The 26518-nt window shown below is 45.2% G+C and overlaps 13 protein-coding genes across 13 annotated transcripts; 5 read left to right on the forward strand and 8 right to left on the reverse strand.

Moving 5' to 3' along the window:
• Positions 1-939: 939 nt before the first annotated feature.
• On the reverse strand, positions 940-6076 carry VTP01DRAFT_10739 (uncharacterized protein; the record flags this gene model as incomplete). The annotated part of the gene is made up of 19 exons (XM_069379134.1): positions 940-1177; positions 1238-2172; positions 2236-2348; positions 2407-2610; positions 2659-3022; positions 3081-3237; positions 3299-3451; positions 3515-3739; positions 3799-3881; positions 3941-4031; positions 4097-4324; positions 4387-4471; positions 4541-4662; positions 4730-4872; positions 4931-4991; positions 5074-5359; positions 5431-5566; positions 5638-5789; positions 5842-6076. The coding sequence occupies 19 exons, from the start codon at positions 6074-6076 to the stop codon at positions 940-942; spliced, it is 4011 nt and encodes a 1336-aa protein (XP_069239139.1).
• Positions 6077-6136: 60 nt separating this feature from the next.
• Positions 6137-7906, reverse strand: VTP01DRAFT_10740 (uncharacterized protein; the record flags this gene model as incomplete). Its single annotated transcript, XM_069379136.1, has 5 exons — positions 6137-6459; positions 6519-7144; positions 7203-7288; positions 7345-7572; positions 7637-7906. 5 exons carry the CDS (start codon positions 7904-7906, stop codon positions 6137-6139), a joined length of 1533 nt encoding a protein of 510 aa, XP_069239140.1.
• An 834-nt stretch (positions 7907-8740) lies between these two features.
• VTP01DRAFT_10741 (uncharacterized protein) lies at positions 8741-9220 on the forward strand (the record flags this gene model as incomplete). Its single annotated transcript, XM_069379137.1, has 3 exons — positions 8741-8819; positions 8915-8975; positions 9061-9220. The coding sequence occupies 3 exons, from the start codon at positions 8741-8743 to the stop codon at positions 9218-9220; spliced, it is 300 nt and encodes a 99-aa protein (XP_069239141.1).
• Positions 9221-10168: 948 nt separating this feature from the next.
• VTP01DRAFT_10742 (uncharacterized protein) lies at positions 10169-10437 on the reverse strand (the record flags this gene model as incomplete). The annotated part of the gene is made up of 2 exons (XM_069379138.1): positions 10169-10232; positions 10298-10437. The coding sequence occupies 2 exons, from the start codon at positions 10435-10437 to the stop codon at positions 10169-10171; spliced, it is 204 nt and encodes a 67-aa protein (XP_069239142.1).
• Positions 10438-10826: 389 nt separating this feature from the next.
• Positions 10827-11617, forward strand: VTP01DRAFT_10743 (uncharacterized protein; the record flags this gene model as incomplete). The annotated part of the gene is made up of 2 exons (XM_069379139.1): positions 10827-11444; positions 11534-11617. 2 exons carry the CDS (start codon positions 10827-10829, stop codon positions 11615-11617), a joined length of 702 nt encoding a protein of 233 aa, XP_069239143.1.
• Positions 11618-12222: 605 nt separating this feature from the next.
• On the reverse strand, positions 12223-13538 carry VTP01DRAFT_10744 (uncharacterized protein; the record flags this gene model as incomplete). Its single annotated transcript, XM_069379140.1, has 5 exons — positions 12223-12341; positions 12404-12642; positions 12709-13295; positions 13360-13379; positions 13436-13538. The coding sequence occupies 5 exons, from the start codon at positions 13536-13538 to the stop codon at positions 12223-12225; spliced, it is 1068 nt and encodes a 355-aa protein (XP_069239144.1).
• A 374-nt stretch (positions 13539-13912) lies between these two features.
• Positions 13913-15299, reverse strand: VTP01DRAFT_10745 (uncharacterized protein; the record flags this gene model as incomplete). Its single annotated transcript, XM_069379141.1, has 3 exons — positions 13913-13979; positions 14039-14127; positions 14208-15299. 3 exons carry the CDS (start codon positions 15297-15299, stop codon positions 13913-13915), a joined length of 1248 nt encoding a protein of 415 aa, XP_069239145.1.
• A 1577-nt stretch (positions 15300-16876) lies between these two features.
• Positions 16877-17207, forward strand: VTP01DRAFT_10746 (uncharacterized protein; the record flags this gene model as incomplete). The annotated part of the gene is made up of 2 exons (XM_069379142.1): positions 16877-17112; positions 17168-17207. 2 exons carry the CDS (start codon positions 16877-16879, stop codon positions 17205-17207), a joined length of 276 nt encoding a protein of 91 aa, XP_069239146.1.
• Positions 17208-17228: 21 nt separating this feature from the next.
• VTP01DRAFT_10747 (uncharacterized protein) lies at positions 17229-18074 on the reverse strand (the record flags this gene model as incomplete). The annotated part of the gene is made up of 1 exon (XM_069379143.1): positions 17229-18074. The coding sequence occupies one exon, from the start codon at positions 18072-18074 to the stop codon at positions 17229-17231; it is 846 nt and encodes a 281-aa protein (XP_069239147.1).
• A 3480-nt stretch (positions 18075-21554) lies between these two features.
• VTP01DRAFT_10748 (uncharacterized protein) lies at positions 21555-21966 on the reverse strand (the record flags this gene model as incomplete). Its single annotated transcript, XM_069379144.1, has 2 exons — positions 21555-21769; positions 21828-21966. The coding sequence occupies 2 exons, from the start codon at positions 21964-21966 to the stop codon at positions 21555-21557; spliced, it is 354 nt and encodes a 117-aa protein (XP_069239148.1).
• Positions 21967-22150: 184 nt separating this feature from the next.
• Positions 22151-22663, forward strand: VTP01DRAFT_10749 (uncharacterized protein; the record flags this gene model as incomplete). Its single annotated transcript, XM_069379145.1, has 1 exon — positions 22151-22663. The coding sequence occupies one exon, from the start codon at positions 22151-22153 to the stop codon at positions 22661-22663; it is 513 nt and encodes a 170-aa protein (XP_069239149.1).
• Positions 22664-22875: 212 nt separating this feature from the next.
• On the reverse strand, positions 22876-24819 carry VTP01DRAFT_10750 (uncharacterized protein; the record flags this gene model as incomplete). Its single annotated transcript, XM_069379147.1, has 1 exon — positions 22876-24819. The coding sequence occupies one exon, from the start codon at positions 24817-24819 to the stop codon at positions 22876-22878; it is 1944 nt and encodes a 647-aa protein (XP_069239150.1).
• A 718-nt stretch (positions 24820-25537) lies between these two features.
• Positions 25538-26517, forward strand: VTP01DRAFT_10751 (uncharacterized protein; the record flags this gene model as incomplete). Its single annotated transcript, XM_069379148.1, has 2 exons — positions 25538-26039; positions 26114-26517. The coding sequence occupies 2 exons, from the start codon at positions 25538-25540 to the stop codon at positions 26515-26517; spliced, it is 906 nt and encodes a 301-aa protein (XP_069239151.1).
• Between the last annotated feature and the right edge of the window lies 1 nt (position 26518).

Consider the following 26518-nt stretch of genomic DNA (forward strand, 5'->3'; position numbering starts at 1 on the left):
TTGTGATTTTCTGCATCCCACACATGATCATGGTAAGCATCTAACTATATGTGGTTGCAATCATTACGATGGTTCAATGATAAAGCTTTCTTCTTACCACGTATCGTCGCACCCAAAGGAACAGGCTCTGAGGGATAACTTTAGGCGGCCAAATGGCTATTGACGTAATGCGTGCTGGAATACTATACCGTGAAGCACAGCATCGATCGGTTGCACAGAGAACAGGGCACCCAATTCACAAGGTTCCAACGCAGCCAATCGCGCATCCTAACGCATGCTTGCGCCGCCATCGGTTAAATTCGTCGGCTAAAATTCAGTATTCGCGCATGCGGTCTCGCCAGCGTTGGCCATGTCTTTGTTGGTAGTTCGATATATTGTCGCCAAAAAAAATGAAGCTGAGAAAATGTTGAGGTCTACCATAATATAACAATGCCTTGGCTTGGACCGAGAGGAAGAAAAGGTTTATCATTTATATATCTATTTGTACAATAGTATGGTGGCATGTCTATTTAAGCTGTTTTGTGACATGTCAATGAAGTTTGCAAGTCTAAACTTTTCCGTTAATAAACTGCTATGTATTATATTTGTTTCGTCCCCAAGCAACTGTCGCGACTATATCATAAACACCATTTGTCTATTACGCTCTATCCTGTAGCAGAGCAACGTTGCAGATACATTACTTGATGGTACCTGTGCTGGTGAGACTTAAAGCTAGATGCTATCAATCAATAAACTTTGTTTCATATATCCATTGTTGGGGACAACTACATATTTATCACCGATGGGAGTTTGCAAAATTGCCATTATTATTACTTGTTTTAGACATACAAACTTAAATTATAACTTTTCCTCTAAATAACATGCATCTAACGTTGGTGGGGGGTATACAGGTAAGGTAGCAGATGAAAATTGGGAATAGCATCCATTATAGTTATAGAGTTACTGAGCAGTCATTGTTGTCGGCCTCCGCCTGACGCTTCCAAAAAAAGACCAAAATCGCCATGTCGATCGTTTTGGAGGTGTCGATTTCTGTGCTTCTGCATCTTTCTGTTGCTGTTCGTGAGCTGACAGTTCTTGCAATCGCTGTTTGGCAGGCTCGTAGTCTTCCGCAGCAGCTAGCTTGTAGTATTCAGCTGCTACTGCGTAATTCTTTGGCCACCCTTCACCTTTGTAGAACCTTTTATGCAAGATGTATGAGCACTCTGCATCTTGTTGACTAGGATCATTTTCTCCTTACATTTCTCCCAGCATGTATCTTGCATAATTTTGGGGCGCGTCCTGTTGACTAGCTGCTTTTTGGTAATACTCGAAGGACCGCATAAGATCTTTTGGTACGCCGAGTCCAGCTCGATATATATCGCCGAGGCACGTCTGACAATATCCCAGACCTGAAGGCCATATATCGTCTCCGCGAAGGCACCATTCTCTGGCTTCTTCATAATCTTGCTTGATACCTCTCTGAGAACCTTGAAAGTATATGCGAGACAGTGCCTCAATAGCAGGCGGAAAACCTTGCTCTCCTGACTGTGTTAACCAGAACACAGCCTGCCGGGCATCATTCTCTTTAGTCAGCAGAATATCACCGACGATGTATTGACAATATTGCTCCCCCGTTGCTTCCGCGACTCGACGCGCGTGCTTGTACGCCCTGTCGTGGTCTTTGGGAATATCCTTTCCACCTTCGTAATAGATGCGAGCCAGATCAGCCATAGCGCGTGCATCGGCAGACGTCAAGCGCCGACTAGCATTGCTGTCTACTGTTTCCTCGTATAGTGTGAGACTTGATTGCATATCATGCACATTCGGATATCTAAATGCATCCCCGAGTATGGCTGCAAGGTCAACCCGAGCGTTGGCGTGATTAGCCTTTGCAGCTGAGCGAAGATAGTCCACTCCGCGTTTTACATCCATCTCGAGTCCAATGCCGTCCACCAAGACAATGCCTACAAGATGGCACATGGAAGCGTGGCCTGCATCAGCCAATTCTAATATTCGTCGAAACAAGCCAGGGCCATTGAAATCATCAAGCTCTTTGATGCATAAAGCGAGTAAAGATGCTATGCGGCGATCAAATACACTCCTTGCCCACATCTCTGCTTCGCGCTTGTCTTGATCTACACTGCTGTCGCTTGATAGCACAGTACTCAATTTGATCTTAGCTTCCATGTCGCCCTGCAATGTATGCAAAGGCTATTAATATGCATAACATGGGTTTATGTATTTTTGTCAGCCAACCTTTGCAGCTCTTGTACGCAGATATCTGAGCGCTTGCGGGATCAGGTCTTTGCTGCCACCGCCGTCATCTTGATCAGTGTAGTTATAACTGATCCCGCACAAGACTTCTACTGCTGCGAATGCCATGCTGCATCAGGAGAAGTTAATATCGGAATGCATCCGGTTACTCACCAGTTAACAAGTATAAGTCTTCGGGGACGCCTTTGCCCTTGAGTGTTTCTTCGAACGCAACGTCCATTCTGGCCGGGCAAACATGGATCTTCTGCACTTCAAAAGCACAACCCAAAAATTTGGACAGGATGCCACGTGCCTCATGCAAAAGCACGGTTCCAGCTGGACAGCACTGCCGAGTCGGGGATAAGGAGGGCAAGGATGCTTTGAAACGCAAAAATACACATGATTACTGTTTATTGTGTTCTCTACGCTCTTGCAAATCTTTACGGAATGCCATGCCTGTCATGACCAGCTTTCTAAAGTTCTCGTTGAAGCGGCCAGTAGCTCTGGATCCAGCATTCAGAGTATCTGGTATCGTTGATGCTGAAGATATAATGGGGGAGATTTGGGCGTTGCGGCCCAGTTGTTGTGGGCTAAAATTGGATGCGGATGTTGCGATAGCTGACAAAGATGTACTTATGGCACTTGGAAGGTTTTGTGAGCTAGGCGTCTGGTATCCGCCTTCTTTTGTTGGCGGTAATATATTGGAATTCTCAACCAAATCATTCGGCGTTCCCGCGACCCGTCGTTGGAAAGTTTCGATGAGAGGCGTCTGATCGACCTTTTTGAGGCCCTTTGATAGTGAAAGTCAGATGCATTTCAGCTGCAGCCATGTAACAATGTATTCGTACCTTCAAGTCTAAGAGCCTTGCAAAGTTCTCTTGACTCCTGTCTGCTATCAAGAATATGTAATTTTCGATATAGCCCTCGGGTGGATCGATTGGTGTCATTATAGTCTTCAAAATCAGTTCAGCTTTGGATATGCCTCTATTAACCAGTTTGATATATCTAGAGCCAAACAGTCAATGTGCCATTATTATCATGCCAATTTCCGAGTAAGATGCCTTACGAGGTCGGTACAGTGGAACCTTCAATGCCCATTTGAGGTATATCAAGCAGCAGTGTTTTGATCGAATGTGTATCTAAAAGCATCTGTTCTGCGCCAATCTCTGATATTGTTTTACAGCGGAAGATGGACAAAAGGAATTTAGAAAGGAAAACACTGTAGACTCTAGTTAGCAGGCAAAGTAGAAAGAACAAAGGACGAGACCTTCTCTTGACTTACTCAACAAATCGGTCGCTAAATGTTCGAAAGTATCGCTTGTTGGCTATTGAACGTCCCACTACGGCGCAGTACTTTCGGATAATGTCCTGTAATTGACTGACATATTCTGATTGATCTCCTACGGTGTCCAAGGTTGACCATGGCAACCTTTGCATTTGCTGGAATAGCATGTCGCAAGAACTTTCAAGATTACGCACTATTGCATCGATGCATGCCGACACTGCACTGTAAATAGTCGTTATTGATTAATATCTAATGGCGGCACGAGCGGTATTGCATTTCACCTCATAAATGCTTCCTTCACATGTTCCAAATTGACTTGATCCTCGTATTCTGGATCGATTTTCTCTTTTAACTTCTCCTCCAACTATGTCAAACCGGCGATGAATTTCTACGTCCTTGCTCCCAGTAATCCATGCTACTTACTTGCGAGGTAGTCATGCAGCAGTAGTCTGCAGTGTTTAACGCCAGACTCACAAATCGATAATTTTCTTCGACTGCATTGGCTTTTTCGTTCCTATGCGGATAATTAGATCTGACAGGCTGTAGGAAAACCACATAGCCGATGTGTGAAGCAAGTACCTTGAAACTCCACCTAGTAATACAACGTTGCAGTAAGAGACGAGATGCTTTGCAAACAACTCGCATAGATCTCGGAATGTTTTTCCCGTTGAAAACCGAGCGCATTGTACAAGCGTTTCGCGATAGAAATAAAACAAGTCGGTGCTAGATGGTAGCACTACCATGCTACCATCGTCTTCAGCTTTTGCATCGGAATCTGTGTAAGAGTTTATCATGTTTTTCAATGTCCTGTTGATCGCAAGTAACTGTTAAGAATGCTTATTGATATAGAAAGTATGGACAAAACTAACCTGTCTTCTGCATCGATGTATATATGGAGGTAAGCGTGGAAGCTGGTCGATATAGACTTTTCAAAAATTTGCAGCGAATCTTTGCCTATCGATTTATACTTATTAAACGAATCCAAGTTAATTGAATATGGACATAAAATAAGTGCAATCCCACTTGCCTGTTTCTCGAAACGTTTAGCGAGCTGAGCTTCCAAATCCACCGTCAATTGTAAAGCTTTTAACAAATCTTTCACATCCAGCTGGTTGTTGGACGCAAGAACTGTTCCCAGGTCTTGTCTATACAGGTACAGAGTTACATCACCATACATCATATAAGGGTTCATAGTATACAAAGAAATGATACCTAGTTTGTTTACAAAATTCCTCACAGAGGCGTCCTGCGAGGCACCATTCGAGCGGGAAGATCTCAGAGTAGTTTTCATCAAAATTCTTGAGTATTCGTTTTAGGAACGCATAGCGTCGGGAGATATTGTCCAGCTGGGATACCTACAAAGAATAGGTCAATACGTTACTTGTCAACAGCATCACCATGTTCTTCTTGCACCTCCTCGGAAGGCCGAAATATCTGTCGATATCCTGCCAATTGTCGGTCTACAAAGCAGCGGCTAACTTGATTTCTGAGGTTCGATATCAAAGAAGAATCTATGTGAGTGCACATAAAAGTGGCAATTGCTATCCTTTACCTACGTTGTCTTTTCACCTAGCACGCTTGCAACTAGGCATACATCCCGGAGCAGCCATAGATTGCCTTTTAGATTACCGTCGTTGTCAAACCCGTGCTCAAATTCATTCAAAACACATTTTTCCAAATCCTTCTGCAATTTAGATATGCGATCGGATAGCTGAGCAATTTGTGGAACGTTGCGGTAAGTTTTGAATTGCAGCATCAATTGGATAACTGCTTGCAACAGCTGGGAGCTCTCTTTGTAGCGCTTATTTCGAGCCATAGTTTCTAGCTGATCGACAGCCATCACTGGATTTTATATATTTATATTTGATATTAAGGTCAAACATCGTTAACCTTTTACGCTTGTAAGACTTTACCTAGCATCTGGAGTCGTTTCAAAACGGTGACAGAATAAGTCAAATGCCGCTTTGCATAATCCAGAGTTTTGACGTCCTGAGTAATCTCCTGAACCATAGCTTTTGACTGAGCTGCCTTTTCTTTAATATCTTGTATCTTTTGATACAGTTCCTAGCAATATTTGTTGATATTTTTGACGCTGGTTGCTGGATACCAGTGTATAGTACCTCAATAGATCTCTTTGCTGCTTCCAATTCTTGTGTGCCTTTCGTTTCCTGCTCGAACTGTGCTCCGGTAAGTTTTTCCGCTTCCAAAGTCATCTCTCTCGTCTTCTTCCCCAGTTTTTCGAGAATCGTATCGACGGATGCGAGGCTTTGTTCTGTGGACAATGTTAACTGGCGATACTGATGCGCGCTTGGTACTGCATATACCATTGGGAAACAATCGGTTGATGTATTCGGTGGTGCTGAGATCAGGCGCGTCCAAAGCGCTGCGTACTCCGAGAATTCTAATGACCTGGCTCTCAAGCTCTGGAGAGATCTTTGTTCCTGCAACGTTTTGCATTAAAGGTTTTCGAGCTGAATCCACTTCCGAGATCTCTTTCAAGCTCGCTTGCATTCTCCTTGTTGCACCAAGTAGGTGAAATGAATCAGAAAACCCAGACATTTATGCTTTCAAGATCAGATCCTTTTTATTGAAATACAAAACGATATACAACATCTCTTTCTATCCAGAGTGTTCAACCATTACGGTCTGTAGACGACCATCTACAACAGTCGTTTTGAACTGTTCAGGAACAGGTAGCTCCTTGAAATCGATCTCGCCATCAGGAGCGTCTTCAGGCACAAGCACATTGACAGAGCTGGATTTTGCTGACAGGATTTCCACGTCCAGACATTCTTTAGACAGATAAATCTGACCACCATCACACTTGTCGACTGCAATGGTGGGAGTAACGTGGAAGATCTGCAGACCGAACGATTTGCAGTTTACAAGATCCACCGTTGATACGGTCGAATCAAGTGCAACACCGCATTTGGTGCATGAGTCTAGAAATCCTTCCCATCAGTTGATACAGTCTTTCCTGCCAAGTCTCCATCTACTTTACCCATTGTTACTGCGTTGACCTTGCCAATAATGCGGATCGTGGAGTTTTTGCATCCAAATATGTACACTGCTTGGTTGATAGCCGTGTCCTCGATTACGATATTTGGGTTGTTTTCATGGTTTTCGACAACCCATTTGTTGGCTTCCAAACTGGTCTTTGCTGGTTTTTTAAGGACGTATTTGTCAGGCTTGTTCGGCGTTGGGGGACCTTGCTTTTTCGGGCTGCTCGCGACTGTGCCTCCTGCTCTGAGAGACGGGTTCTTGTGCGTCATTTGACTCTTGTCCACCTTTCGCAAACCGGCCGTGATACCAGCGCCCTTGTTGATCTCTGCAAACACAGCAGCTGCACCGCTCGGCTTATCGTCTGCAGCGGAAGCATCGTCGTCAAACGTCATTGGAGGTGGGGGAGGTGGAGGAGGTGGTGGGGGTGGAGCGCCAGCACCAGCTGGTGTCGGTGCAGGTGGAGCAGAAGCAGAAGATGCGCCAGCACGCTTTGCAATAACGGCATCGAGAGATTCGCCCTGGGCGTTCCAAGAGAGGCCCGTTGGGAAGTTTTCTTTGACATAGCTAGAAAGCGCATCTAAAATTGCGAGGAACGCTCGGACCCACTCGGCATGTTTTGGATCCCTATAAATACACTAGTTCAGTATCCGTTGGTACGATATGAACAGCAACGCTCGCTTACTTTTCCTTGTATTCCTTGATTACTCGGTTCGAATAGAACTGAGCAGCCTCTTTCATATCACGAATCATAGGCACAGGAGTGGGTTCCTGCAAAGTTGCATGAGTTTCTGCGACTATCATATCAGTCAACATGTGATACTTACGCATGTAAACCATCCAAAAGCCGGGCAGCCTTCGGCAATGACGCTAAGGTGGTTGAAAAAAGGAGATCCTCGGCTGCTGTCCTTGAGTTCTGCGATACCTTCCAGAGGTTTCCGGAGAGGTTCCAAAAGTTGCATAAAAACTGGCGAGCTCATGTCTGGCTTTTTGGATGCCAAGGAAATCGAGATAATGTCGCGTTCTGCTTGGATTGCTTCAGCTACAAGCGCGCCCTGAAAACACCTGTGTTGGGCCACGTTGCTATGCATAACACAAACTGCTTTGTTTGACGCGTACCTGGGCTGCAATCTGCTCTCCGAGACTATTGGAAAGCTCCATAAACTTGCCTACGAGTGGCGAGATAACTTCATCGTGTTTTTGGACAGCAGGAGGTGTTGCTGTTAATCCCGAGGATGGTTGCTGCTGCGCTGAGGGTGTTTGCGTGGGGGTTGCAGAAGAGGCCGTGACCGCCGACGCAGAGGAAGCAGACATGGCCAAATCCTCGAGTCGGGTTGTGGCAACCTCCAGCCTCTTGATGAGGTTGGCAAGTGAGTGGAATTCAGACATTTGATGGAGAAGAAGGTCCAAGGACAGCTTCCCTTTTCAGGCAGTGGGTCGCAATGTCTGGATGAAATTTTATAATACATTTATACACCAAAACAACAAATTGCAGCGACATTAATTTTTGGAAAAAGTGCATTTGGTGCGCTCATAAGGCCATCAGCCGCTCACAACTCAGGTGAGGCTTTACTTGTGCTCTAAGTATCTTTTCCCAGACTGCCCAGCGTCTGAAGGGTGCAGAAGCAATCCTGAATGCTTACAGGCGAGATCTCGCCATCACCGGCAGAAAATATGGATGGCATATGGCGCCCTTTGTGTATCCAGAGAACCAGAGTCATTTGCCAATTACGAACGGTCTTATTACATCTGGAGGCACGATATTTTGGATTTTGGAGGAAATCGTCGATGGAATACTGAGACACTCAAAGTAAGGATAGGGAACGCCATGCAGGCTGCTCTTACGGTACAAATAAATTATGATGCATTGATAGAGGTATTCGATTAGATGATTCTGCGAGTCGAAGCTCTCATACAGTATACAAACCACGTTTACAGTACAGGACCAGCATTTTCAAGAGCCGTGAGCAAGAGAAGGAACAAAATTTCCAGTGCGTTTGATAGATGTACAATACGTCGTTACTCCAACGCAAAATAATGAGGAAAATTGAAGACATATACATCCTCCTGATAGATAAGGAGAGCAACAAGCTCCTCAAACGCTTTTCGTGGACGAAGTTTCACCCGATTGCATGGCAACGGTATCATACGCTATCGGATGGAAAGAAAGAACGATTTGTGTGGTTTCGATTTTAAGCAAAACAAAGTGTAAAGTCCAGCACAATGTCTTTGACTATGCTGGAAGATCCGGATAAGAAGATCCAAAGAAACAGAGTCTGGCTAGAAAACGTCAAGGTCGATGGTACGTAATATAAGCTATCATAGCTTTCCTGTGTGCTAGTCGTTGTTCTGTTGATTGAGTTCCTAACTTTGAAGCATAGATAATGCTACGACTAGCCCTAATGTTCCTGCTGACACCTCGTTCCTCCCAATCTGCCTGCGTTGCAAATCGCGGAGGGTGAGAAGTGGGAAAAGGGTTATCCGCTCTACGAGTCTGCTGGTGCCTTTCCGAGAGAGTTCATAATCTGTTTGAACTTTCATAGAATGAACGTTGACGAGCACTGGGATCATCTTATGGTTGTAACACATACTACATGTGGTGGCATGACCAACGGCGCCTGTAATCAACTCGCTTTGAAGGCGGTAAAACCTTCACCTTCTCTACCGACGACCGCTATCACATCATGGCCTTCGATCAAGTAATCACATCGACAAAGCGGAAGGAGGTCCGGACGAAATCATCGTGGATACCTTGCGAGAAATGGATTATGTAGTACTGCAAGAATACAAGTTATGTGCATGATCGCTACTTTTCCTCTGGGAGACTCGGAAGGCATTGCAACTCGCCTCGACATCGAGCATGGCAAAAAGCTGGCAAGATGAAAATGGCTTTATCAATTTGTGCAAGGAACGTCATCTGATCCGTCGGGACAAGAGACTCGCACCAAAACCTACTCATTGCTTTGCAAGAAGAGGTTCCTGTGGCATGGATGGAATATCTAATGAAGGAACTTTGACAAACTGCCTCGGAAGGCTTTAATCTTGCTCATCAGCTGTTTCATAACGACTTGACAAGAATACTAAAGCATCGGGCAGCAATGGTACTTCCCTTTACTTGACCACTAGTAGGAACAGTTGCAGAATGCTATCGGTTACAACTTGGTGACAAAGCACTTCTCGGTACAATCATCCAATTTTCCAAACAGCTACCGTAGACGCAAGAAGGATGGTTTTTGATCACGGATTTTTCCTTGCGATCATCTACGCCCTGAGGAGATCCAGGAAATACCTACTGGACAAGCCGTTTACCTTCTTTATTGAAAACGTCTCGATATGAAAAATCTGGACGAGATGAAGAAGCATCAGTGGCGCGACCAAAAAGCAAATTCTCTAACTGATCATGCATCCAACATTGCACAGCTCTGGAGTATGCACGAAGTACTTGCAAGAGAATTATTCCACCGAATTGAGGATAGCGAAATGCAAAAGAAAAGGCGTATGCAAAGGAGACAGAGAAAGAATCGCACAGAGCAGAATGAAAATGTCAATAAGTGATAGAGACAAGGTCAAAGCAAGGCGACAGTCTCTCCACGTATCGCGATAGGTTGTAAAGCATTTTATATATTAAATGCATCCATATCTGTTCTTTAGTTAGAAAAGTTCGAACAGACCAAGACCAGGCTTTACAACAAAGTTGGGAAACCACGCGATCACACTAGATAATTGTGCGTTGGCCAACTTTAAGCACGTTGTTTTGAAAAGCGCATTCTACCACCTGACATGATGAGCAGAAGGTCCAAGAACAGCTTCCCTTTTTCAGGCAGTTTGGTCGCAATGTCTGGATTCAGAATCCCGACGGGTTGACTATGCTGGATATTTTCCACACGGCCATGCTCGGCATGCCTATTCCGTTGAAGCATTGAGTTTTCCTGGTCCATCCCCTTATTCACTTACAATGATACTAGCGATGATCAATATATGTGCAATGCATGTCAGCCATGTTTTCATCAGACAAAGGAAAAAGGAAACATGTTTCAGTAGCAGTCCAGGAGCAGACGATCCTTTTCCGGCAGTTCCCCCCAAAATGCGGTCATGAGGATCGAAAACAGTGCTGTTGACTGCTCGAGAAGTGATCAAGCTCACCCTTGAAAAGGTATCAAGCCTCAAGCTCCCAGCAGGAGCTTCTTCCTTCTTCCTCTTCTTCTTCTTCCTCCTCCTTTTCCATCCTTCCTCTTTTCAGTCCAGCCAAACAGTCAAGTCTTCTCTTTTCCTTTTTCCTTGTTATACTTTCCTCTCTTCAAGGCAAAGGATGGCCAAACGTTTCTATAGCCAAGCTTTCACAGCATCTGAGGATGAGACGCCTCGTCCACACTGCGAAAGCAGCGCTACAGAAAAGAGGACTATTCTGACCCCACGCTTCCGTCTCAACCTTTCGAACCGGCTGGCATCGTTCCGGCGGCATTTCATGGAACCAGCCTACTATGACCCATACCAACGGGAGCAAGTAGGAAAGGAGGCGCAGAGCAGCAGCAGCAGCAGCAGCAGCGATGACGAACCGTGTGATCCGCGACCAGCCAAAAAGCGCCGCTCAATAACATCCGTCATCCTTAACCGGGTAGTGAATGGTTTCTGGTACGGCTCTGCGATCGCATACGACTACCTTTGGGCAAAGCGTCCAGACGCACTTCCTAAGCCAGAGATGCGTGGCAGAGGCGTTGACTTTGATTTGTTTCACAAATATCACTCTCCTGGCTGGGACGAACGCATGCAGCGCGCAGAGCGACAAATCCGCCAGCTTTACATGGAGCGCCAGCAGAACGTGTTTGGTATGCCAGTCCTGGCCGCTGCTGCTTTCAGCCTTGCAACTGAAGATGATAAGAACCGATGGGGGCTTGTTAGCAAGGACAACCTCGATGTGAGCTTTCTGGTACGCAAGAAAAAAAAAAAAAGGACCACTTGGCCAAATGAGGCAAGACACAATCATCCGCGATGCTCACGCAGGATTTCCTTTTCTAGCCGTTCCCTTGCGCTCCTCCCAAGCCTAAACGCACATACGCCGCTCGCCTTGGCTGCTACGGCCGAGTTACCCGATCGCACTAAAATCGTTCATCGCTGCATATTCAGCTTCTGAAACATCACCACGACGTCTGACTGACGACAAAAAAATTACTCTTCTTCTGATTATATCTACTACTTATCATTATTACTGGAACAAAATCCTGCCACCCACCTTGAAATTTCATGTAGCTTAACCATCCCCTCACCCCGGAAGCGCAGATTGTTTGATGATATCCGCCAGACCATATGGTCCTACGAAGGCAGAGAGTCACCCGCTGGAACTGCCAGTATTTGTGCTTAGATAACTCTTGGCTTCTGTTTACGCGTTATGACGTTATCACCGTAATAAACAGCAAATGTCAAATGCATTCAACGCGTGAACAAAAGGGAGAAGCGTGCATCCTTGAGATGAAACTGAATGTGAGTACGCAAGGGAAACCGACACTACCGAGATCGTCCAAGTAGTTTACGCCCATGATGGAGGGATCTTAGTGGAATTGTACAGTGCAAAGTTCTTAAGTTTAGGACGCAAGTACATATAAGCAGTTTGCCACACAATCATACATCTTCATTCTCAAGAGATATTATGCACTATGAGACGTTTGTCAACGCGTATACAATTGGATATTGTCAGCACTGTTAAATGTTTATTCCTCGCTGTTAGAATTTTTTCGCTTTCTTTTCGTTATTGCCATGTGGATGATTTCTTGATATCGCTCTGCATTGTACACGCCAACGGCTCGCAGACTCTTTGAGCCAAAAGGTACTAGTATCGAAATGTTAAAGTTTCGCTAAAAGCACCCCAAGCAGCTGGGAATCTCACTATACCTATCCAGCTCCAAGGCCATTGTCCCATGACATTACACCAATTATTCCAAAGACCACAATCCCAAAGTCTAGTTCTTGGTTCCAGAACAATGACCTCGCAATCATTGCCTTGTTCGTCAAAATCCACACGTACACGATAACTTCGTTGTGATATCTGCTCTATAGACGTAACGTTTCGAAGAGTGTAATATGTCTGAAGACATGTGAATGCCAATAGGACTGCAGAGAACAATGGACCTCTACGCATAAGGTTTGAATGTCTGGGTATTTCCTGCATACAGTTTGCGCGTGTGCTCCAAACTTACAGGACGATGAATGCTAGCCACAAAGGGTCGATGGTAGCCCAATCTCGCACTCCCGCTAGCAAAGAGATAAGCTTTCTGTCGCGAATAACCCGATATGTATTGCAGATAATAGATAGTAATGTGAACAAGTATATCTTGTAGAGTTTCCACAGCAACGTTAAATTAAGGGGCCCCAGAGCAGCTACTATTCCGTTCGCGGCCAGCGGTGCGCCTGTCAGGAATAGCCAGAGCGCATATGCAGTAGTGTAGACCAAAAATTGCAAAAATAGCCGCTGATTACCAAGGCCAACGCAACCAGCAATAAAAAAGCAATGGTGGTCCATCTTTAGAATACAAATGTTGCATTGCCGACAATGATGAGTTCGGTCCGGTTTCATGCATTGACAAATATCGCACCATGCAGGCCGTCCATCCAACTGCACCATCCGCATGTAAGGACCTTTTGACACGTCGGGGGAGTATCGGTGCTCTTCGTTTGTCGGGACATCTAATGGGTGTCCCGGGTGACTTAGCAACAGCCTGAGATAGGTTCCTAAGCACGCAGCGAGTAGAAGCACTGCGACTCCGTTATATAATTGTAGTTGATGCTGAAAAAGGGATGACTGAGTAAATTTTTGAAAGGATTTCCTATATTGGAGTCCTTAAATGTACCTTGTCTTCGATCAAAACGACTACATAATCGTTGGTTACCAAGTCAGATTCAAAGTTTGAGGACGGTGGACCTTACAGCAAAGGTGGAAAATATAAACGTAGTACGAGTAAAGTGTAAACGTAATGCCGGTTATGGGCAATGCGAATCTAGTGATCGCTCTTGTCCATTGCTTGGTCATGAAGCAAGTGTGCCTGAACTAGGTAGAGTTTGCTTTCCTCCGGCTCCATCATGACCCGCCTCAGCAGCGAAACAACGGAGCTGGAGACATACGCATGCAAATGTTACACAGCGATGATCAGGAATATTATGCGGCAAATGCCTCAGCGTCGTTTGTCGAGGCGAAGAAAATGAACAACGGGAATCCACAATCTAGAAACCGTTGTAACATTCCTGGATTTCGTGACTGAACCGTCAATGCTGCGAGGTATCTTCCAAGGTTCTTATTCAGTAAACTTTAGTATCAGCAACGTACACATGGATGCCTTTGGAATGGCTTCAACTTTTCAAGTGGTGGTATGCTTATTAGAAATGCAATGGTGGAGGCAGATGAATCTAGTCGTTGTTTGTTTCCTTCCTTTTACTTCTCTTCGCCCATCGCAGACCGCAAGCATTGCATAAACTTTATAATAAAAGACAATGTGAGTATTCTACGTCAGCAAGACGTTGAAGATAACTTACGTTTTTGGACCGTGGGGACCTTTACGCCATTCAGGCGATGAAGTCGTGCCACAGTCTGCACAAACGTAGTCTTCTACCCCACGATCCTTCTGCATATTGATACATATAAAAACAACACAATTTGAGTGTAGGTATAGTAATCACGATTTTGTTTCTTACTGATCCTTACTCTTCGTTTCCACTTTTGGCCGCCTGCCTCTCTGGGCTCTGCAGCTTTTGACGATCCTGTATGTGCGGATGAAGTCAGTCCTGCAGCCGAAGGCAAAGTTGGCATGTTGAGATCATTCCGGCCATACAAAGGCATAAGGACATCAAATTCACTAGCGCTAGATTTATCATCAGCCGATGTCCATAGTTGTTGATCTGTTGTTGTATCCTTTGAAACTGCTTGGAGTACATTGGCGTGCATTTCTGTCGATGCTGTTGCTGATCCAGCAGCTTCCGCAGCGTGACTCAACCTTCGGGAACCTTGTATATCAATTGCATCAACGAATGAAGAGTCCAAGGCTCCTGTTTCCGTGCCAGACACTTCACGCAGTCGTTGCTTTAACCATTCATTTTCCATTTTCAACTCCAAGAACGAGTCAAGCAAACTGCCCATGCGGCTTGGATATGGCTGGGCAAGTGCAAAAAAGGATTGAGGCGGTCGACCAGGTACATCCGTACGAGGATGGCCGATTGTTTCAAGGATTGCATATGACTCGTCTTTTTTCCTAAACCGATAAACCAGTTTGATTTGAGAGCGTGTGTGGAAGGCGCGGTTAAAGTCGCGAATGAACATAGCAATGTCATCCACATGTAAAAAGTCGGTAAGCGACTTTCCTATTAACTCTTCAGGCGTGTAACCGGTCACTTCCAAGCTTGATTTAGAGCAGTGTAATATTTTGCCGACAGGGGAGAGGACATGCAAGAAGCCTGTGATCTCGCTTAGAATTCGCTCTGGCCAATTACGTCGCCGTCTGAAATCTGTGCCGCTGCTTCCGCCTGCGTTCGTTCCTTCGCTGCTTGCACCGATCCCAAATGATGATCTTGCTGGATAGCTTCGGATATCTGGTTCTTGGATTGCATAGTCCGGTTCAATCGCATACTCTGGGATATCTACAATAGCTGCTGCGGTAGGGCTGGATGATGACGCGACTGATACAAAGATTGGGGCGCCGTTTGCCCCAGAACCGAAATAAGGATATACATCAGTGGGCGGATTACTCATCGTCAGGTCGTTTTCAAGTAAGAGCTTGAAAAAGTCTGGGTTGTTCTGCATGTATACAGGTATAATATGGGCGCTTGACAATGTTACAAGTCGTGGTTTCGAATAGAGGATTCAGTCAATAGAAAGATGCGCTAATGATAGACTGATGACGTCCGCCGTGTGCGTGATATATCTGACAGGTATCCAGACAATAACACAGGTTCTAATGAGCTTCACAGCTAGAGTAAACAGTACAAATGTTGTGGGGAAGAAACAGAGGCGTTGCGTGCGTGCTTGAAATAAGTAGAAACGGAAAAAAAAAGAATAGAAAGGAAGAGCTGCAGATCGTAGAACGCGCTGGCGATAAATCTTTGTGTGCTTTGTGTCACGATGGAGATAGCGAACTTAGAGTGTCTGCAATAAAGAAGATGAGATTAGTTAGACAGGATAAAAGTATAATTTTTGAGAGAGTGTTGGAAAAAGAAGAAAGGGAAGGGACAAAATGGGGTGGAGAGAGGGTGAAAGAATTGCGGTTTAGAGATGCACACTTTTGACCAGTCCTCATACCATAATTGGCGAGTCATTCCACACTGTCGGCGCTTTCTGTGTCATCGCTTGAACCCCTGATACGTCATCGATTGTTGCCATGACGAATTAAGATTCTCCTTCGCGCAACCCTGAATATTTTCTATGTGTGTTTTCGCATCATCCACTCCTGGTTGCTGGATGATATACTTTCCTTAAAGGCCTTTTAAGCATTTTACAGCCTACTATAAAGGGATTAGCCCAGAAAAATAAGCAATTTGTTGACAAGTTTCGCCCAATCACACATTGACAGAATGCGGTCATCTTGTTGCTACCCTAACGTTGTGTCAACGCAATTCCAGGTGCTAACCTGTTTTGAAATGTCCAGATACATGCGATGGATTCGACTACTTTGGCCGAATTTGGTTTAAATGCTTTACAGTCACTATTTGATGTTTGTTTGTTTCCTTTGTGAAAGATGCTGTTTTGTTCTGTGATATCATACTTGTCCTAAAACGGGAATGTTTCACGAAATACGTAATCAACTCTGGGTTCAGTACTGCCTTGACTGACAACCCCACTAGAGCCAGAGCAATCGGATGTTTGTGCCATCTTGCGAGTGCATGCAATGAACGATTCCGTAAATTAAATTCGTCATCCAATGAAGACCGGTTTCGCATTCTCCCAAGTGTGGATGTCGCAACAAATCAGATTCGCATCTTCCAGAGATATTGTCATACAAAGCCTAGCACCTCCAAGAGTATATAAAGCATGTAAACACTTTTAGCCCAACTTTCCCCCTTTCTGCCACATTGTACGGTTGAAGTTTCAGATTACAAGATGAGCATCCAGTTATTTTTGAAGATGAGCAAGGCAATGCTGTCGACGAATACAGCAGATCTGAGCCCATGGACTACGTCGTCGACGAAGAGCAGTATGCTCTTGAAACGCTAAGTTCATACACACAGTATTTGCGTAATCTTTCTTGAGAGAGCAATAACGGGTCGGATACCATGCAGACTGAAGTTGCAAAGAAGGATGTCGACATTCTCATGAGAGAAGCATCCGTCAAGCGAGCGTACACGCTCTATACGGACCAGGATTAGGTCAGTTTCTTCAAACTGATGTTTGAGAAAGTTCTGAGTGCCTCAGCTGCCGCAAAACAGTTAGGTATCCATGTCCGTACAGCTCAAAGATGGGCCAAACAGTATAAGGTGAATCCGGATAGCATATTCGCAAAGCCTAAGAAGAATGGTCGTCCGCGTATCCTTGGTGAACAGCATAAGAAGGTCATTCTAGAGTACGTCGATGAGAACCCTTCGATCGTCTTGGAGCAGCTGATGGAGCGACTGCTTCAAAGGTTTAAAGGGCTTAAAGTCTCTAAGAGTACCGTTTATGACTTCGTGAGGACGCAGTGCAACCTGTCACTTAAGAAGGCCCGGTTTCAGCCAGTAGACAGGAACAGCGGGCCAAGATTCAAGAGCGTCTTGACCGGGTTCGCAAATGGGAGGGAACCAATAGGGACTTCAGGACTAATTGTGTCTTCCTAGGTGAGCCTTTCTTTGACCAGGCCATGCTGCGCTTCATATTAATATGGAAGGCAGACTCATCAAGAAAGACACAATTTTTCCTAAAGTCCATGTCAGTAGTCTCCCATCTGCGGACGCAGTCGAGGCGCTCTTGGATCTTGGCCTTGCTGTTCCTGTCCAAAGGTTGGAACCGGGATTTTTTCAGTGTCAAGTTGCACTGCGTCCTCACGAATTCATAGAGAGTGCTCTTCGAGATTTTAAGTCCCTCAAACTTCTTCTGAAGCAGCCGCTCCATTAGCTGTTCCAGCACAGCTGAACGGTTCTCATCAACATACTCTAAGATGACCTTCTTATGTTCCTCAGTGAGAATACGTGACCGGCCGTTCTTTTTACGCTTTTTAAAGATGCTGTCAGGGTCTTTTTCATATTGTGTGGCCCATCTCTGGGCTGTACGAATATGAATTCCCAACTGCTTCGCAGCAGCTGATGCATTCAGAATCTTCTCAAACATCAGTTTAAAAAACCTCACTTTATCCTGGTCTGAGTAGAGTGTGTATCCTCGCTTGACAGTAGCTTCTCTCATGCGAACGTCTGCGTCCTTTGGTTCATCAATCTGCATAGCAACGGGCTCACGCTTGCTCGCACGAGGCATATTGCACAAATACTGCGTGTGCGAGCTCACTGTTTCAAGAGCGTACGTCTCCTCGTCCACAAGATAATCCATGGGTTCAGGCCTCCCATATTCATCAACGACGTTGCCGTGTCCATCTTCATAGAAAAATTGGTTATCCATTTTGAAACGTGTGTGATGTGAAATGGTAGGAAGAAGGAAAACAAAAGTTAAAACGCTTACGTACTTTATACAGTTCTTAGCGTGCGACAAGACTTTCTGGTTATGCGACATCTAATTTGTAAGCACACGACATCTATTTTTAGGAAATGCGAATTTGACTTTTAACAAAATGCGACATTAATTTTTATCGGAGGCGACATTAATTTATTGAAAGAGTGTACAGTACAGTGCTACTTTGCAACTTCTTGAATCCACAGAGCACAATTAAATAAAAAGCATCGTATCTCTGAGATGAGCAACGCTCCTTGTAAACGCCGCCTTGCGTGGCACCCAAGTACATATGTCGTGATTGAGAAAAGACTGTTGCTCCGTTTGCATAGTGACTTCTAAATCACTTTATGAAGTTCGTCTCTTTGCAGCTGGCGATGAGCAGCAGGTCAAGACCCTGAATGATGTAAATGGCTGATTCAGCGTCAAGTGAGCATAATGGAGTCCCTGCAACTAAATTGCATTGGCATTCATCGCTAGACTAAACCTTTTGTGGTATTTCGAAAACGTAGCAAGCATGCAGTGATTGCCCTGCCGTTAAACATTTTTTGCGTAACTGTACATAAGGAGATCTGCAACGTAAGAGACCAAGACTCCCTTCTCTGACAATCCCTGCAATGACCATTTTCGGAAGCTCGACCGAAATCAGCGCGACACATAATGTAATTTAACCTGATAATGCCGGAAAACGTGTGAATAACAGCAACGCTCTACATATAGGTAAGCTCCTTGTATGATTCAGAGAAAAAAGTTCGTTCACCGAAACAGTGCCTCAGTTTGTGCAACAGACATGTAGATCTTCTTTTTTTCTGATTACTAAAGATTACAGACGATGTCTAGTATTGAAGCCACGCAAGCCAAAGCCATGGTAGTTTACGATGCACTTTCTTTTCAGCCTTTTTCCGCAAACTATGTACTAGTATTTTGTCAGACCATTTAATGCATATGCAACAACGTACCAGCCAGGCTAAGCCTAACATGCTTGGCATGTCTGCAATAAAAACTTTGGATTTTACCATTTTCATTCATCCAAAACGAATGCTGCTCATCTAGCAGGCATATTGATCGCCACAGAGGTTTCAAATCGCCACGCACTGGTTCTCCGACGTCTGTGCGCGCGACACTTCCGTTGATTGTCTAACCTGTTCTGCGCGTGCTCGTGGCCTATAGGAGAATGCCGGTGGAATCACTCCATATGAACCATAACGTGGACCATCAAGCGATTCAAACAGCGGATGCAATTTAGACTCTGGAAAAAGTTGTCATGTAGGTAGCTTCGTGTCTATCTCCTCGGTCTGCTCCAAAAACCAAATTAAGCTCGAATATGTAAAAATTGCACATTATCATATGTAGGTACAAGCTGATAACCAGAATAAGAGCAGGCGTTGAATTTGATCAGGCCCAGAATTGTGACGGGTCTTTTAAGAGTTGTGCAGACAAACTTAACAACCCTGCCAATAGATAGATAGAAAGTCAGACTGAATGATCGTATTTAATACATGACAAGGAACAGGGATGATTCATACCAAAAGATCAAAATAGAGTAGTGGGGATATAAGCTTGAGATATTCAAGGAGGTTCAAAGTGATGGTAGAAAAGTTATTGGCGATTTTTGGCGGAGCGCAGGAGCATCCAAAACATTGTTTGAAGATGAAGTTTTAAACTCTGTTTACGGATCAATACCGTACTCCTAAGAGTCGATTCTTTCATTGCACCAAGACGCGGTTCCGGATAATGATATGAACTTAGGGCGATGAATTGAGCCTGTCTATTACGGGCATCACTAGCCTTGTGGTGTGGAGCCCAACTCCATATTTGATTTCGCTTCCACATTTCCAGTATTCCATCTGAATTCGATTTCCATTGATCTCGAAGATATAGCTTTGTGCACCTGATAAAACGGTCAATTCGTGGGGCTCAAGTGGATTAAATACGGATTCTACACCATTGAAACTGATTATCAAAAGACTCCATACTGTGAAACAGTTTAACATGCCCGGCTACTCGAAAACATTTCGGAATGTCTGCATACAGCAGTTTGGGCGACTTTTATTGCCATGTCCATAAAAATGGCAAGACCCCTGCTCCTTTTCTCTCGTCCTCTTCCTCTCACAGAAATCAATGAAACAATCAAGAAGGTAAGCTAGAATGAATACTGCTCAGTTTAATATACAATCGATTGAATGCTTATGTAGGATAAAGCAGGCATAAGAACATCTCTCCATTGCTTCCTTTGCATTTCAAGTCGCTTCTTGCTTTTAACATCGTTTCTGGTGTCTATGAATGTCTGCATTGTTCTCTTTGGCTTATCAAGTCGAGGTTTCCTTCCCAACATGGTCTCTAATGTCGATAAATTTCCTCTGTCGTTCTCTTTTGTTTATGACTGTAATGACTTAATGACACCCCGGTGCAAACTCGGCGCCCCTTTCCTCCCAAATCCGCTCACTCCTGACGTATTTTTATACTTAACCAGCACTTGCCCGCCTCACCGGCAGACACAGTGAATTGATCCTGCTCCTGTAGCATAAAATGACAATGCTACTAAAGCTAGTCTAAGTCCTTGAACCGTAACTGAATCTAATAAATTCCTACGATTGACGTCATATTTTATTCAATGAAATACCCTAGAACGTTGTTTCAGCCAATTTTTTTGGGAGGTGCGTGTCCGTTGCTACCCACGGAAAACTGTCGCATTGATCAGTTATATGCAGTTTACCAATCTGTTCTCTCGAATTGCATCCTTGTCTCAAGCGGATTCGGCAATCATCCTCACTTTTGCGTCTGACTCTGCCTTTCGTCACCTTGGCCCAACTCGTCCTCGAAGTCATGCTCTCTATCTGGCGCGCACACAGATGATTTGCCTTTCCATTTTGAATACAGTCAGCATTTTCTGGTTTGCTTTACAAGAGTCCTATGGATGCGAAAGGTTAAAATACAATGGAATGGTAGATTCATGATAGATCTTTGTTGGTCTTTCTGGGTCATGTCCATGCCCAGCAACGTGTCCTTGGATTTTATTCAAGATGGGTTGAGAAAAACCTGGTGCATAACTAGGAGTGGGAAGTGTCGCATTTTCACCGAGGCTTTTTAGCCCCTCGATACGATGCGCAGGCAGCCGATGATTTTGCGGACGACTGTGAAAAAGCCAAGTCTTCCTCTCTTGGTTGGACTTCGCTTACAATTGTTACTCATGCTTGCAGAACGAACGAATAGCTGCGCAAGAAAAGATAACCAGTAAATGCTTAGAGGATGTGGAATGTTTGCCAAGCAGAGAAACGATTGCTTCTTTTGTTAATCGAAGGAGATGATAGAGCTGGTTTTGCGATACAGTGGAAGCAACCAAGGTTAATACCCTAGAACAAGCAGGATAATTCGTTGTAGAGTGTATTCTATAGTAAACAGAGAAAGCGCAATAAACGCAAGAAACGATTGTCAATCGACATGCTTATATATACGTTTCTTGGCCCTAAAGCTACCATCTTTCACCGCCTTCTTGGCGACTTGACTATCAGGCTTTTTGACTTGGCTCGAGTTCGTCGTCAATCCATTTCCGGGGCAGGTGGACCAGGTTCGCTTGGCTGTCCAATTCGAGTGAGGTGGCTCATTTTCGTGGGATGGCCCAGACCAGTAGCCAATTTTGGCTGGGCCTGATCAAATTCAACTTCCAGCATTGTGAGATATTGCTTCGAGACATCAGCAGCTGACAATTGCAGAAAGGGGCACGTGCACCGGAGGCTATCGCACGGCTTATCTTGAAATGGTTCTGTTTAATGGAACGCTCAATGCGAACACAATGAAGCATGTGCCATCTATCCAGCCAATCATCTGTGCTTTTGCCCTCCATGCTCTTCCTCGACTCGATCTTCTTGGACAGATCATCTTTGCAACGAGCCTGACCTCCTTTCCCCAGCTCGCTCCGCGCTCACTTTCCCCTAGCATGGATGACACTTGATAAACCATCTCTCTTTTTCCTCTTGTTCTTGTTCTTTTCCTTTCTTTTGTTTATTCATCTTTTTTATTTTCTCCGAATGGCCTCGATTTGCACTTCGACCGTTGAACACGACACATCCGCGTGGCCCAGCCGTTATTATGGGCGGACGAGACACATCGATGTGGAAAAGCTATATCAAGAAATCATGGCCAAAGCGAACCAGAAACGACGGGTCAGCTTCGATACAAAGGAACCCGCAGTCTACATATATGAACCTGAATTCGAGACCCCATCCTCCCCGCGGCCCTTGCATACGATGGAGAAGGAGAGATGGCCGGAGCGTCCAACCCTGTACATTTCTTCAGCAACACAGCGGCTTTACAATGTAACCCCAATATTGAACGAAAACTACTCGCCATATACCCCGTCATCACCAGTATCATTGTCGTCCTCATCCTCGTCCTCGTCCTCGTCATCATCCTCGTCTATCGACACCGATCATCAGCAAACCTCGAAACGTAAAACACCCGCACAGACCTTTGGTCACCGTGTACGCGCCTCTTTCGACCGCATTCGGCCATCTTCTTTCATCACGCTCCGCAAAAAGTAACCATTCGGTTACATTCATCCCATTCGTTTCATTACATTTTTTTTAATTAATCCGTCGTTACATTCTTTCTTTTTTTCTTCTTGTCATGTTTGCTTGTTGTACATGTAGGATATTTATATGTAAAAAGATTTGCAATTGCAGAAAGGAAATTCCCAGTATGGCCAATTTTAGATACGTTTTGATTTCTTTCGTTTATGTAAGCTATTTTCTCTTTACATTGGAATATCTCCAGGCTTGTTGTAATAAAGGGTATACTGGTTGTGATGCTGCTTCTCCTCTGGTCCAGCATTCTCATACCACAGACAAGCATTCAGCATCCTGTCTGCGTTGGCAAACGCCTCAGCTGCTGTCTGTACAAAGTTCTTGTTTCGTAAAGATTGCTGGCTTTCCAACAGGCGACCGAAATCGGCGACTTTTTGGCGCAAAGCTTCAAACTGTTTTTCAACTTGCTTTGCTTGTTTCTGCTTCATTGATCGCAGCTGCTGCTGACTGGGCTCCCTCGTACTGCTACGGCTACCACCGCCACCGACAACAGCACCGCCGCCGCCGCTGCTGTTAGCAATCACATCAGGATAAATCTGTGGCTGTTGATGCTGGTGTTGATGTTGATGTTGATGCTGATGCTGGTGATGGTGAGGTATAAACGGTGGATGTGGATGGCGATGGACTAGGGTGATGTGGCCCGTCTTTTTACTAAGATCAATGATAATCGTTAACGCTCCAGCGCAATCATATCGGTTCATTGCTTTTGATCCATCCCCTTTCCGCGGCTTTGCTGTATCTGCACGTTGGGAACAATAGTATCGTAGCGTGGACAATGTTTCCGGTGCCTTGGTAGATCGTCGCTTATCTTTCATGCTAAAGTTGAACCGTGTCCCCTCCAGAATATGCTCGCAAATTCCTCGTCCCAACTGCGTAAATCCAGCTTCTGGACCGAGACGAGTAATTAACGGTGTTATATCGACAACATACTGTTTCCGATCGAACTCCGTCTCTTGTTGAAGTGCATGCACGAACGCCTCTAATGATAAGGTTTCCTGATTGGCAATATTTGGGTTGCTCCGGCCGCCGCCTGTGCGTCTAGAAGCTATCTCTTGCTTGCTTGCAGTACCTTGCTTCGAAGTTGAGTTACGCGTAGGTAATTGCTCCTGTTGTCTCGCAGATACAGCTGGTCGACTGAGGCTGGGCATGGCGGTAGTGACAGATGGCAATGTAGGAGGTGCATGATTAGGAGATGGAGATGGCTGTTGGTGCTGCTGCTGCTGCGGCGGCGGTTGTTGTTGTTGTTGTTGTTGTTGTTGTTGTTGCTGCTGCTGTTGCTGCTGCTGTTGTCGATTGTGAGTATGATTGTGATGGTGTTGATGCTGGGAAGGATGTTGATATAGTGGATCCTGAGGTAATGCCAGGGTAGGGTGCGTTAGATGTTGCGGTTGATGACCAAGCGGCTGCTGTGGAGTGTGCAACGCGGCGGGTTGATAATAACTGGTTGTTTTATTGCCTTGGTATCCAGGAACGATGGATGAGGACGACAAGGAGGATGCAAGGTCCCGCGGAGATACATTGGTTTGTGGAGATGAGGTCGACTGTTGAGTATGGTTAGGATGAGATACTCGCAAAGGCGCGGGTGTCTGCAGCGGATGGGGCGACAATTGTTGTTGCAAATGGTGTTGCTGAGCCTGGTATTGCTGCTGATATTGCGAAAATTTGCCGTACCTACGATAATCGTCATAGACTTCTCCGTATCTCTCCATATGCTGCTTCCGCTTTTGAAATTCACGAGATCGACACAAATCGCATATCTTGTAGTCTAAACTGGACTCTCTTTGGAAAAGCGAGATATGCCGAAAACTCTGGCAGTGCTCGCAAAAGGCGGAATCCTGACTTGGAGTTGATGCCATCATTCCTGGAGGTGCACCGTCTCGACGCTGGCTGCTTGCTGCATTCACTCCTCCATTGCCTGCCGCGTTGGCACTCGCCGGTGATGAATGTGGTTGATTGTGGGTATGATGTGGTATGTTAGCAGTAATGTGAGGAGCGCTGCCTGGCATTCCGGGAAACGGTTGGTGATTCATTATTGGCGGTTTAGGCTGCCCCTTGGCAGGAAGAGGCGTAGGGTATCCATGAGGTTGAAAGGCGCGAGGAGGGCCGTGTGACATTTTCGCTACAAGAGTGCACACAGCAGGTTTCTGTGAGCGAAACGAAAGCTTAAAGTGTTGGTTGATTCTCCTGCAGTAGTGAAAACGCGAGAGAGAGAGAGAAAAGCGGGGTAGCTTCTGCGCGGACTTTGGGCATCATGCCTTTCAGGCTGTTTCAGGACTGTGACGATTGCATTGCCTTGCTACAAAGTGTCTTGTATGTCTCTGAACCATCACCTGCTCAAGGTTTTCGGCTATTTGCTTCCAAGTTCGCTTGAATTGTTACTCTACTGATCTTTACCGTACTAGAATAGCTATCATTAATATTTATAGAAACAGGCACTGGCTTCCTGCCCCTGCTCCCAAAAGATAAATGAGCATAACTACATGATATATCACTTTGCTCTACGTATCCTTTTGCGCATTGAACTGTTTGCCATCAAGTGATGATTATGTGTACGAGTTCTTTAGCTGGGGAGGGGGGCGTCTCCTCTTGCGAATCCGACCAGATGATGGATTGTGTTCGTAGATTATAGACAGTGATTGGGCCATATTACAGCAGCGTGCATAAGTGCTGCAGAGCTTACAGGAGAGGATACTATTAAAGTGAGGGCATCCATCGGCGTCTGAGATTTCACTGCTCTTAACACGCGTGCTCTGCCGCGAAAGAGTCGCGAGCACTGCGCGACCTGAAACTCAAAAAAATTGGAGCTCTTCCCTCTCCTTGTGCTTGAATGCAATGACAGTAACCTCTCAGCGTCACGAAGAATACCAGTACCTTGATCTGATCCAGCGAATTCTTGATGAAGGCGAGCATCGTGCTGATCGTACCGGTACAGGCACTCTAGCCATTTTTGCCCCACCGCAGCTACGATTCTCCCTCAAGGACGATATTTTCCCTCTCCTTACTACAAAGCGGGTTTTCTTTAGGGGAGTAGCTGAAGAACTGCTGTGGTTCATACGAGGGGATACAAACTCTAAGCACTTGAGTGAAAGGGGCATCAAGATTTGGGACGGCAACGGATCACGAGAATTCCTTGACAAGTTGGGCTTCAAAGATCGCAAAGAAGGCGACCTTGGACCTGTGTACGGTTTCCAGTGGCGTCACTTTGGAGCCCGTTATGTCGATTGCGATACAGATTATAACGGCCAAGGCGTCGATCAGCTGCAACAAGTCATTGACAAGATAAAAAATAATCCTACAGACCGCCGTATCATCTTATCAGCATGGAATCCAGCAGGTAGATCCGCGAAAGATCGATTTTTCTTGACGTTTTAATGCTCACAAACGCGCTTTATTTACGTGAAATCTAAGATATTCCTCAAATGGCGTTGCCTCCGTGTCACGCGTTTTGCCAATTTTACGTATCTAATCCTGCTGAAAACGGACGGCGTCGGCTCTCTTGCGTTTTGTATCAACGTTCATGCGACATGGGCCTAGGCGTGCCATTCAACATTGCTTCATACGCACTCCTTACTAGAATGATAGCGCAAGTCACAGACTTGGACCCTGGTGAATTCATTCATACTATGGGCGACACGCACGTATATGTAGACCACGTCGAGGCATTGAAAGAGCAGTTAAAACGCGAACCACGACCGTTCCCGACTCTCAAATTCAAACGTCGTATCGAATCCATTGATGATTTTACTATGGAAGACTTTATTGTAGAAGATTACCATCCCCATGCTAAACTTGACATGAAAATGTCAGTGTAGA

This window comes from Rhizomucor pusillus (assembly GCF_041956525.1).
Source record: "Rhizomucor pusillus strain CBS 183.67 unplaced genomic scaffold VTP01scaffold_9, whole genome shotgun sequence".
Taxonomy (NCBI): domain Eukaryota; kingdom Fungi; phylum Mucoromycota; class Mucoromycetes; order Mucorales; family Lichtheimiaceae; genus Rhizomucor; species Rhizomucor pusillus.